General features: G+C 40.3%; 1 protein-coding gene across 3 annotated transcripts in view; it reads left to right on the plus strand.

The window, feature by feature from the left end:
* Positions 1-12,317, plus strand: part of ITGA9 (integrin subunit alpha 9) — a 223,113-nt gene that overhangs the window by 1,830 nt on the left and 208,966 nt on the right. For all 3 annotated transcript variants that reach the window (XM_051798702.1, XM_051798703.1, XM_051798704.1), the window contains exons 2-3: positions 7,425-7,552; positions 8,665-8,771. In XM_051798702.1, the coding sequence (XP_051654662.1) occupies positions 7,425-7,552; positions 8,665-8,771 (235 nt within the window). The remainder of the gene's footprint in view (positions 1-7,424; positions 7,553-8,664; positions 8,772-12,317) is intronic.

A 12,317-nucleotide genomic window follows, 5' to 3' on the forward strand; every position in this document is an offset into this window, starting at 1 on the left:
CTGGCAAGCTTCTTGTTTTCCTATTGATTGAAAAGAGCCTTGCAGCATAGTCTGTCTCTTGTCTGGGTTAGAGGCTCTTTGTTAGAATTAAAACTGATTTATCTTAATTGGATTTAGTTGATGTCATCTGGTGCACTTCTAATGTGAGTAGGAGCCATTGCTGCCAATAAATGTCCACAAAGCATGTCTTTATCTTTTATACTTAGATATGGCCCAATGACTCAGCTATTGATATTGGAACTTTGGTGCACTGTGGTATAAATAAATGTATTCATTCTGGCGTTCAGTTCTTTAAAAATGAGTTTCTTTCACACCCTTTAGTTCACAAGTAATTCTATGCTCTGCCTTTCTCCATAGTGGCTTTTACAGAGCAATTTTTAGGACTTATCGGAAGACTTTGTAGAGGAAAAGCACCCTGGGAGAAGAAAAGCTCTCAGTTTAAAGCAATGCTTAACTTTGGTCAGGAACCAGTGAAGGATGTAAAGGCTGAAAGCAGCTTGTGTTCAACACAAATTGCTGGGGATTCACAGTAGTGTGAATGAAATGCTGATCTAGTGCAGTATGGTGGGATGTAAATGATAGAATTTGTTGCTCCTTATGTAAATGTCCATTGTTCTGATTGATAATATGAATTATCTTCAGATAGCACCTGCTGCTGTGATTTTTTGGAAGGGGAGATAGACTAGGAAGGAGAGTCTCCCAGAAATCCCACTTGGTTTGGAAACATGCTGGACTATAAGTGTTGGGCATCCATCTGAAGGCAGGGATCTGTTAGAAGTCTAGTGTTTGAAATTAAAATCTCTAGTTATGCAAACTTCAGTTTTTTGAAAGTGGAAGTGATTCATGGAGCCTTGGCTATGACACCCAGAAAAAAAAAACAAACCAAAACAACAAACATCTAAGATCATTAAATATTTTTAAATAAATAAATTGCTAGCCCTAACACTCAGAAGGGTTAACAGCAGTTTAATATGGTCAACATCAGCACTGTCAGAAATCTTGGGGGTGGTATTGTCACCACTGATGGGAAAGCTCCTCTTTTCATTGTGGAATGAGAAAGTTTGCCTTTATGGGTACTTCAAAATCTTGTTCCCAACAGACCCTGGGATAACAAGCTTGGGAGATACATATTTTGCACTCTCCTTGATTCTAATTTGCTATGCGTAGTTGTGCTCTTAATGTTTGCATGCATCCTAAAGGTCAACAATGAATCTTGCTTAGAAGTATATGCAACCTTCTTCCAGTTTTCTGAAGATGCCACTCCCTGTACTGAATGAGCATATTCTGATTGCAAGCACATTTTTTTCTCACTACAACATAATAAACATTTAAAGTGTTTAACATATTTCTGAAAAGCTTAAAAGATCTAGCCAATCTTCCTTGACATTCAAAACATTAAAGGGCTGAACCCTAGTAAGTGCCTTTATCTATGCCCACTTCAACTGGGCATAAAAGTCTCCAGTATTACATAATAGTATTTCAAAACCATATTTATACTGTACAGAATCTTATACATCCTTTCAGAGCATAAAGTCTCTGATTTCAAGTTTAAACCAATTCCCAGTTGCAGGTTACTAATGTACAATAAACAATCCCAATGTATTAGATGAGTACAGGGGGAAATGCTTAGTGGAACTCTCAACATTTTTCAGCTTTGTCAGGTTTCTGTTGCAAAGCTGTAGATGTATTTCCTTAACTAGCTTGTAGAGTCACTGGACGATTTTTTTCCCTTCTCTTTTAACTGTGATATTCTGGGGAAAGGCTGAAGTCAGTTACAGGGAATATGTAGTAAAAATGTTTTCTATTCATCCCATTATAGCATAAAGCTCCTCTTAAAAGTAATAGGTTTACTGTTTGGTTTTGTGTGTCAGTTTTTTCTTCTTCAAACATTTATATACCCAAGGAAGAGCTATGATTTAAGTTTTCTCATGTCCATTTGACCTGTATACTGCAATAGAAAGTAGTTAAGCTAAATTGACTTTAGACTGATATTTTGGGCATTCATGACTTGCCCAGTGAGCTGTGCACTATATGAGCCTGCAAAAATGTGATCAGGCATATCTGCGGCTGATAGAGCCCCTACCCATCTAATATTGTTTAATATATTAATAGACTCTCAAGCATTTGAAAGTGTTCAGGGGCTTCTTGCTCTTTGTTGCATGAGGGCATGATACTCACCTAACATGCTTCTGATCATGAGAGCTGTGTTGTTTGCAGTAGCCTGTCCATGTGCTAGTATGTGTGTACATATCTGTGTGTGTATACATGTGTGTGCACATATATATAGCCACAGATTCATATGAAAATGGTATCTGTAATAGCCAGGCCTGTTTCAACTGTTTGTTTTCCAAGACCACAAAGGCACATATTTATATTGTCTACTGCAGGCTTGCAGGTTTTCAGTAAACTGATTCAGAGTTTGGTGATTCTTCAAAATTTATATGAGCCAAATATTCTTGTAGGATGAAAGGGGGGGGGGGAATATTTTGCTTGAAATGTTACATCAGATAAATGTGAGTAGTCAAGCTGGTACACAGTCCTTGACGCAGAAATTATAGTGGAATATGAGTGTTCAACCACCACAACAATAGTGGAGCAAGTCAGTGCCTTTGACCTTTTATGAAATAGTTGATTGCAAAGATAGTTCCATTTAGAAGGTGTTTTTGCACACTTTTTTATCTCAAAAAAAGTTTATTATCACAGATGTGCTGATGTTGCTGATGTATTTCTGATGATGTCTGCTTTTCCTTCCTTAAATGGCTTTTATGGCTGTAAATCTTGACAAGTTTACTCAGTTACCTATCATTGCTATTTTCAGCCGAGTGAGGAACCAGGTGGCTACTTGCATTTGGAGCAGAGACAAGCTGAAGTGCTTCTGTTCTCTGGATGTAATTTTGAAACTACGACTAAAGACTCAAAAAATGACCAAAAAATGACCCCAGACAGTTTAAAAAGAAACAAATGTCAATTTTTTCCCCAGTAAAAACTGTTAATAATGTGAAATCTTTGATTGTTCTTTTTTAAAGCGTTACTTTATTTTCTCTCCTTTCCGCTCTTTATTCCCGCTTCTTGCTGCCACCCTCAAATCCCTAGCAAGTCCAGGGTGACCACTTTATCTTTCCTGGCAAAATGATCTGGCTTGAAAAAGTAATGGAGTCAGTTTAATTGCATGGTGTCCTGCTGTATTTTACAATATGGAATGAGTCTGTTTTCTGTGCTGTTGCATCATTCCCTCAGTCCTGCTCTTCACTGGATTGCGCTGCTGCTGAAATAATGAAGGCTGTTCTGCATCTCAGGCTGATGGATGTGTTTTTTTTAGTGTGTCATGTACTTGTGTGCAACCAGAACAAAGGCTGGGACAGACCGACCCTGTGGTGGCTGGGTGTTGTGTTGCATAATCTAAGCAGTGATGCTGTAGGTGTTACCATGGCATTTTGGGGAATCTGAACTTGCTGTCTTTGGTCACAGGTCATCCAGCCCTACTGCTTCTTGCTCTGCATGTAATGGATGCAACACTGAGGTTTCATCCTCAGTGTACCCCAAGTACCTGGGGTTTTTATTGCAAGTAACAGAGATCTTTCTAAAGGGAAGAAGCTCAACTGGGATATGATGGTAGTGCACCCTCCTCTGGTACTGCTTTTGAAATCAGCTCTGGTATGCAAGGATATTTAAAGACTTCTTTTCCCTGCCACTTAACATTGCAGTGAGGTGAGGTACCTACAGTCCTTGAGTTGTGATTGCCTAATCGCTGCTGACATGCTGCAGGCTGATGCTTAGTGTACATGGCATCTCTCCAGCCATTTAGTCAGCTCTGCACTTTTTCTCCCTGTTCCTTCTGTTAAATGCAGCACTTATTTTCCAAATCTGTATGTCCCGAGGGTCAATCACCAGTGAAGTGATTGTTAATGTTCTACAGGAAGTAATTTTACGAAGGTGTGAATTTCCCTTTGGCCAAGAAAGCTTCTTGTCATCCATTAATATTGGCAGCTGTGACTCCTGCAGTGGAATGGTTTCTGGCCATGCAGCTGTGTTGTTGTCTCAGTACAGATGAAAGTGTTTTGACTTCCTTATGTGAGTATGAATGCAAGAAGAGAGGGTTAAGTGGCCTTTCTGCCTGCTACTCCTTATTTTGATTTAGACACCAATATTTTTTTCACAGAGCCAGTGGGATGAGGCTGTTGCTTACAGATTTGTTTTGCACCTCAAGCAAAAGTGACTCTAAAAAGGCCCTGAACTCTACTCCTTCTGCCCTCAGTTGTCTTCCATAGGAAGAAATCTCTCTCTTGAGGGGATTTCTTCTTCAAGGTATCTTCAGGCAGATACTCAAAAATATTCTAGGGGCTTCCCACAGAATAGTATGGTTGTGGTGAGAACCAGCAGTCATTTATAATCTGTGCAGAGAGTATTATCCGCTTAGTAAACCTTTTGGCAAAAGGCTGGAGAACTGCTGGTACTTGCTTGCTGACAGCACAAGTAGTCGTATAGCAGCACTGGAGATCTATACCACAAAAATCAGGCTATTTTAAACCAGAACTACTTAAACAAGAGTGATGTTGGAAGGTTGTACTTCTGCTAGCTGTATTTATATCTTCTGTGTTTGTGCCAGGCAAGACTCCACAACACTTAAATGTGAGAAGACTGTATTAGACACTAAGATTTTTTTTTAAATGATTTTCTGAGTTGATATGGTACTAGACGAAAAACACTTTCTCTGATTGTAGCATTGTTTCATAGAAATCACAAAAGGTTTCACAAGTGTTTTAAATGTATAGAGGAGATACAAAACAGGTGTTTGTTTTGCTCAAGGAGTCCCAAAATATTTAGATGGAAATGAGTCTTCTATCCAGGCCTGCTGAAAGTCTCATGACAGTTAAATAGGTGACTTTCTTACAACAGTTAAGCCATTACAAACTAGTGAAAGAGTAAGCAAGTCTTTATGCTGGCAAACGAAATATTCCGGTCTCAAACCTTTGAATAAAATTGAAATAATTGGTATGTGACAAATACCAACCAAAAAGCATGTGAATCAACAAAAAAACCTCCCATTTCCCTGAAGGTAACCATCTCAGGACATGGATGAGCATAGATCATGCCAGATGGAACAGGAGATCTGCAAAGGTTTTAACTGCTGGGTTATAGGTGCAAGAGTGAAAGAATGAGACAAGATCCTAAGATGACATAGTGTGGGATGTAGGTAAAATATCAAATTTGAATGAATGAATATTCAGGAGAATCTGAAAGAGATTTGCTTTTGGCACGTGTCACTCTCTGCTTCCTTCTTCTCAGTCCACGTGAAGAAATGTCAACAGACATTTTCTTTTTGAAAGGTGTATTTGCTCAAGACAGCAATATTATCTGAGCCAGTAGCCTACTCAAATCATTGATTATTAAATTTTCCCATTTGGCTTTTTAAAGAAAGCTGAAAAATCTTTGTAATTTAGACTCCATCATCTCTATCTTTTATGCTACAACGCAAAGTTTTTTGTGCACTAGTTGCTGAATTGTATTTACTTTTCTTAGGTTAGAGCAAAGCTTCTTGTAAGCTGGAGATCAGTGTGGCCTACATTATCTGATTGTTATAACAGGTCGTAGAAACAGTTTCTTGCCACTTGTAATTTGAACCTGTAACTATTTAAGCTAGTAATATTTATTTTTGTTAGACCTCATGAATGTCAATAAGTGAATGATAAGCATTCATTGCCTGTGTAAATGAGATGACTGGCATTTGATTTTGTGCCTGCAGCCTGCCTAGTGGGATTTCCATGTGGAGCTGTTATTTCAAACTCCTTTTCACTTGCTGCCCAATGTGTGCCGGTTTTGTAGGTTTTAGCAATTTAAGTATTTTGGACATTAATTCTTCTCACTTGTGAAAACATAATGTGCATTGTAGAGTGCAAGACTGCAACCCCATCAGAATTCTCCAAATGATACAGCCTAGCCCAAGAAACTTCAGAGAAAATGGTCACTTAATGCAGGGGTTTCGCTTCTTTTTGTAAACGCATCAAGGGCCACAGGGTAGTTTTGTTGTATCCTATGTCCAGGGGAGTGTGTCAGGAGTGGAGACGTACTGTTGTTGGGTATAGATGAGGCTCTGATGCGGGAGAAGCTCTTCCAGATGACTCAGGTTGACCCTGGACACATGCACACGTTGTGTCTTGGGTCTTCCTGTGTTTACTGGGATGGTGATGATGGGTGGTGATTGTGGATGTAACTTTAGAGGATGAAGGAAAAGTTGTTTAAAACAGGGAAAGCATCCACTTTGGGACTGGTGCTGGGCTGTCCATCTGTGCCATGGGAAAGTTGTGTATACAGACTGACTTTGCATCAGTAGCTCTTTATCCCTTTAGTGGCTAAACCAAGAGCAGTGTTTCCTTGGTCAGCTGCTGCCTCCCAAGTACCAGGCTGGGTCCGCACAGGAGTGCTGGAGCCTCAGCCTTTCAGAGATGGTTGCCCTTAGTTCTGCCCTGGGCTTAACTTCAGTGAGGATTTTTTTACATGCAGAAGCTCTGTCATGCCTGACATAGCAAGAGCATTACAGAACTGTTACTTAACTACCTGGTGGTCCCCACTGCCCTCCCTTGATCTGCCTTCCTCCTGCTTAACCTCCATCCTCATCCTCATGTGCCTAGATCTGGACTCATAGCTAGTTGAGAAAGATTGTCCCTTTAATGAGGAGGCAGTGAAAGGACTCACTTAATACTTGTGCTCCCCCTGTAATCCTTCTGAAAAGGCATCCCTTAGGGCATGAGCAGGTAGATGCCAGCTTGCTAAACAATTTAACTGGATCCTAACACAAGTAATTAAAAGGTGCTCATCATCTGTCAAGAGTAACCCTGTGATCAGAACTGGGCATTGGTGCTTCTCAGAAACAGTAGGTCTCATGTGGGATAAATAGTCCAAGTAAAGTCTTCACAGCCTCAAGGATAAAGTTGGCTGATAGCAATGCATTGTGGAAGAGATTTGCTTATACTGCTGTTTGTGCTTCCACTTCCTAAACACACTTACAAATCTTGGGCTGGCTCGCAAGCATGAAGGTTCAGATTTTGTCCTCTTGTAGGTGTGTGTATCAGCTCTGGGTTGACAGGGATGTAGCTAAAACTGAGGAAAAATGGATGCAGCTGTCCATCCTGTTGATTTCCAAAATGCTTTGGGTGTGTGTGTGGTGAGGGTGTGTAACTTTAAATGTGTTACAATCTTAATAGAAATTTAACTTGATAAAGTATTTATGCCTTCACTGTGGAAAAATGCCTTTATTGTGTGTGGTGTTTTCAATTTGTGAGTCAGTATCATCATTTTACGAGGTTGCTGAGAAAAGTGCTTTTGCTGAGGAAGCTCTGGCAATGGGAGCCTTGGTGGTGTGTTTGTTCATTTTTTTTAATTTTCTCCTGAAGTTAATCACTTGTTACTTTGCTTTTGGTTTCCAGGGTCTTGGTTGGTGCTCCGAAGGCAGAATCTAAATACAGCACCTCTGTTCAGTCCCCAGGAGCAGTGTTTAAATGTCGAGTCCATACCAATCCTGACAGAAGATGCACAGAACTGGATATGGGACGAGGTAGGTAGTTATGATGCTTTGGGACAGATGGAAGGAACCAAAAAAAATCCAACCCATATGGCTAGCAATGCTTCTGCCAGCTTCAAATTGGCCCCAAAACACTAACAAGGAGTCATCAGCCTTTCTGATGGATTTTGAGCAATGGTAGCAAAAGTGTCTTATTCTCTTCAGCATTACAAAATAACATCCCACCTCATGCTGGTGTCCTCCCAGTGGCCTTGCTCGCTCTTTCCAACAAGTAACTAGGTAAAGGTGGATTTTTCCCTGCTTACACTAAGCTGCTGTCTTTTCTTCACCTGCTTCAGTGTAACTTTGCAGTGTGTTCCCCCATAATGCAGCAAATCATTCCTGGAGTTTGCTCTTTGTGATGAAATGCTCTCAGTAAGAGATGTACGCTATTGCACTTGGTCAGGATTGACTTCAGTTTCTCCAGCGTGCTGTCTGAGTCAGAGGAAGGTGGAGTCCTAAAGTAAAATTCTAATTTAAAATCTCATGCTGGATAATGATGGTGCAGATTGAAGCCTTTTAATAGTTTGATTTTCTTGGTGACATGTTGCTTTCTCTGCCTATAAAAAAAGTGATGTTAGTATTGTTCATCTTTTCATACTTATACCGAGTCAAGTAGAATTTCTGTTCATGAAGTTTACATGTGTTAAAACAGCGTTTTGGCTAAGTGATTTGTCCTGCTACTGTAATGTAAATTATCATGGATTTGTGAATGCTGCCTGACAGGACTAAAGATTTCGTCCTCTTTTTTTTTTAAGTGCTCCCTATCTCATTTGCAAGAGTAATTTTTGCTTTAATTGCATTCTGGAGGGAATCTGATGTCTCTCCCATTTACTTGATCATTTGGTGGTTTATTCAAGTAGAGCTGTGGACATGCTGTAATAGCTGCTGGCTGTTGGGGACAGGGTCTGTCAACTATGTATGTGTGTGGTGCCTATCAGGAGTGAGAGCATTGTCCTGATTAATGCATTCAAGAACTAATAATCAGGAGGAAAGTAAAGCGCCATCGGATGTTTAAAGGGCAATCTCATTACTTGTCAGGATTCTTTGGTGGGTATTTAAAACTCATGCCTCCTTGCTTTGCTGCCTTTACTGTCTTTCTGTAGGCAATTCTCGGGGCACACCCTGTGGAAAGACCTGTAAAGAAGACAGAGATGATGAATGGATGGGTGTGAGCCTGGCTAGACAACCGAAGGCTGGTGGAAGTGTGCTGGTAAGTCCATGCTTTTCTTTGATCTGTTAAAACTGTTGCTGCTGTCTGATTGTAATGGTAAGCATGTCAGGATTAATGTGTTTGGCAGTGACTGACTGAGTCCAGAGTAAGAGGCAGCAGATTCTGTAGTCTCTTCCTTCAAGCAGAAGGGAAAGTGAGCCCCCAGCCCAAAAATGCAGTTTATAGAGGGAAGATTCCAAGCCATCACACTTGACTTGTGTCACCCAAGGGCTTCTTCCTAAACCTGAGAGATTATATCTTTGAGCCGAATAAATGGAACTTTGTCTGGGAGGTACCTACTAGTTTGTTCTTTTTGTAGTTTGCCTGTGTTTATGTAGGGAATATGCTTATTTTCCTTGAACATATGTATTACATGTCAGAACTTACAAGGAAAAATGTAAAATGAGTCTTTGTGGCTGTATTTTTTATTTATTTATATTAATTTCCTATTATCAGAGTAATCCTGACAACAGTCTAATTCTAGACACTGCTCTTTGTGAGTAGAAAACTTTCAGTTGGCCCCATCTTTCTAGCGAGACAGGGGACTGCCCTGGTACATGGCATCAAACTATCAAAAAGCTGCTAGTGAGAAAGATCTTGTACAGTGATTACTGTGCCAACCACCTGTGTAAGGCCAGAGGACAAAGCTGCTTCCCACAAAGGTATTTTTTTTAATATGTGCTTACAGTCCAAATGGTTATGCCCCAAATGCTTGCACACCAACTTCCCTGTGAAGGGAGCAGGTGGCTTTAATACCTTTATGTGACAGTACTGTGATATTTTATCCCATCATCTCTTTTGGTATACAGCTTGCCAGTGTTATAGGGGCTAGCTTTACTTTTCTTGGATTTCTTAAGTGTGGTCAGGACTAGAGGAGGAGGGGAGAAAAAGATATAAATAACATACTCTATAAACATGTACTGCAGAGCGCAAAATTAAGGCGTTCATGGATAGTGTAAGCTATTCATATTTTCAAGGGTTATCCTGAGGTATATGTGTGCTCAGTCCTATGTAACAACTGAGGAGTAACTTGCACTGAGGATAACGCTACCTCAAAACACAGCATCCTCTTCATTGTCCAGTCATCAGACTGAACTAGACAAAGTCATCCTAATCCATTTTTAGAAGGTAGCTCATACTCTTTTTTAGGCAAACATTTTTAGGCTGAAACATTTTTGTCAATATTATATCTTAAGAATAATGGTTTTGTGTATTTTGGTTCAAAGGGAAACAGGTTGCAGCTGATGCTTGGGGATCATTTCCCCAGACAGAAGCAGAAAATTAAGCGAGTGCTGGTAGGGCAAAAAGCTGGGCAACCACCAAGAATGGGGCTGTTTGCTGGCTGGCTGAGTGGAGGCTACAAGGGTGAGAGACATGGGCAGGCTGTGAGGCCCTAAACTGGGGCTGAAGGGATAGAATCTTCACACATAAAGGAGGTAAAAAGTGAAATGTAGCTAAAGTAAAATATGCAACTGGGGGTGTGCTTGTGTCAGTGCAGATTAAGCTAGTAAAATGTCTCCACAAGTGGCACTGATTTAAAGCAGCCCTAACGCAGCCTTCTGACAAGATTATGCTGTCCCTCACCAAGTAGATCATGTCCAGATGCTTGAGGATATTTAAATATATAATTCTCATTGATATTTATAACCAAAGCACTGACTCTTCAACTGCTAATTATATATCTGTGCACATCTGCATGCCTGGAATGAATGCATGCAGATTCCTTTTTGGATGGAAATTACCTGGCTTTTTCAGGTCATTGTTATTCTGTTTTGGGATAACTTTTTAATAAAAAAGATTTGTGACTTTCCCATGAGCAGATGGCTTTTAGTACATGTGCTCTTATAATTTTAAGGATCAGTATTTCTTTAAAATGTAACTTTTCTTTGAAGCCCCTTTGAGAAACTAGTGTTCTGAGAAAACATGTCTAAATGTGCGTTCCTAGACATATTTGCCAAATTTTTAGTTTTTTAACAAAATTACTAGCTAACGTGAGTGAGTCTCTTTAGTTAGGAGTGTGTGCAGTCTATTGTAAGGCATTACAACTCTATTTACTGCATTTCTTCTGGGAATTCCTTTAAGTCAGACTAATATCTTTGTGGTCAATAGCCCTGGATGACTTTTTTTTTTTTTTTTGCATAAGTAAGTGTACTCGCCTGTGTGAAATATTCATGCTCTTGAGGTCCTGTGTTAGATTAACTAGTTCCACAACTTAACTGTAGATTGTATAAAGAAGTTGTTGCTTTTGCTTTGAAACTGGTTAGTGGCCTAAATTTTTCTCTTATCAGCCTTCCCCAATTGCCTGATAAGAGTACCAGCTTTAGCGGAAAGGGGCAGTAGGGAAGGTGAGGAGTGTTCCAGGGGGCTTTAGCTAGTGTTTGGTAAAATGTGGATTGTGTTTGAGCCCATATTGTGCCAGGATGTTACTAAATCAGAGTTTTGTGTTTGTGTGACAGACTAAATAGAAAAGCATCAGACTGTCCCTCTGTGATCTTAAGGAGGTATGTGCTTCTCCTTGAGCACTGGAAGTTAGGAAAGCAAAAAATATCAAACTCCAAGTGTAGCACAGCTAATACAGAACAGGCTTTTGCACAACTGATTTTGCTCTGTGGGAGTAGTATTACCTGTTTATGTGTTTTTGGAGATAAGGGGCCTCTCTCTGGTGGTGGCTGGATTTGAGCTTCCCAGTGGTTGATACACTTCTCACATCCTTTACTGGAGAGGTGACACAATTGTGCCTGCATTATGGATGGATATAATTTTTAACAACATTGAGGTGCTGAGGCAGAAAGGTGGGGTAGCACACAGGGATGGAAGACTGAGGGTATCTCATTTGGGGGGGATGCAGTCAAATATGCGGTTCGTGAAGGGGACTGATACAAAGCTTTGAGGAAAAGTTGAAAGTATGTGGAGGAGATGATTTGTAGCATAGAGGCTGCTCTGTTTGCATGGGGCCAGGCCTTGAATGATATAAATGGACACATCTACACTGACTTCAGAGTAGACTTATACCAGCTGGAGATATGGCCTGGCATGTGCTCAAGTTCAAAGCCCTTGCTGTTTTACATTTTCTTTCCTTTTATTCCAAGTTAACCCTGAGCACAAGGCAACTTGTGGTTTGTCTGGCAGCAGTGCAGTGTTAACTTTTGGAGCAAATGAGTTGTGGGAAGTTGTGAACCAGGCTCTACATTGCTTGCATGTGTGCCTGTGCATGGCAGTTGTACTGAGCAAGTGTGCTGATGAGTCCTGAGGTTTTTCAGGATGGTTTCATTCTTCACTGTGAAGGGAAAGGCACTTCAACCTGTGCAACTCATCTGCACCTTGGTTAATGTTGCCACACTTGTTGCTGCAAAATCTCTGGCATTTTCACTTAAATTCATTACCAGTAAGCAAGGCTCAGCACATCTGTCACCAGAAACAGAGCTGCCTTTCCTGCTAGAAAAAAAACTTTGACTCACACATGCATCCTCTGGTGGGATAAGTTTCTAATATGGTCTTAGTAACTTTCTAAGTATTCTCAATGTCTTTATTCCTGTTTTTCACTTT

This window comes from Manacus candei, unplaced genomic scaffold (assembly GCF_025592945.1).
Source record: "Manacus candei isolate 608988 ecotype Guabito, Panama unplaced genomic scaffold, ASM2559294v1 h1tg000049l, whole genome shotgun sequence".
NCBI lineage: Eukaryota > Metazoa > Chordata > Aves > Passeriformes > Pipridae > Manacus > Manacus candei.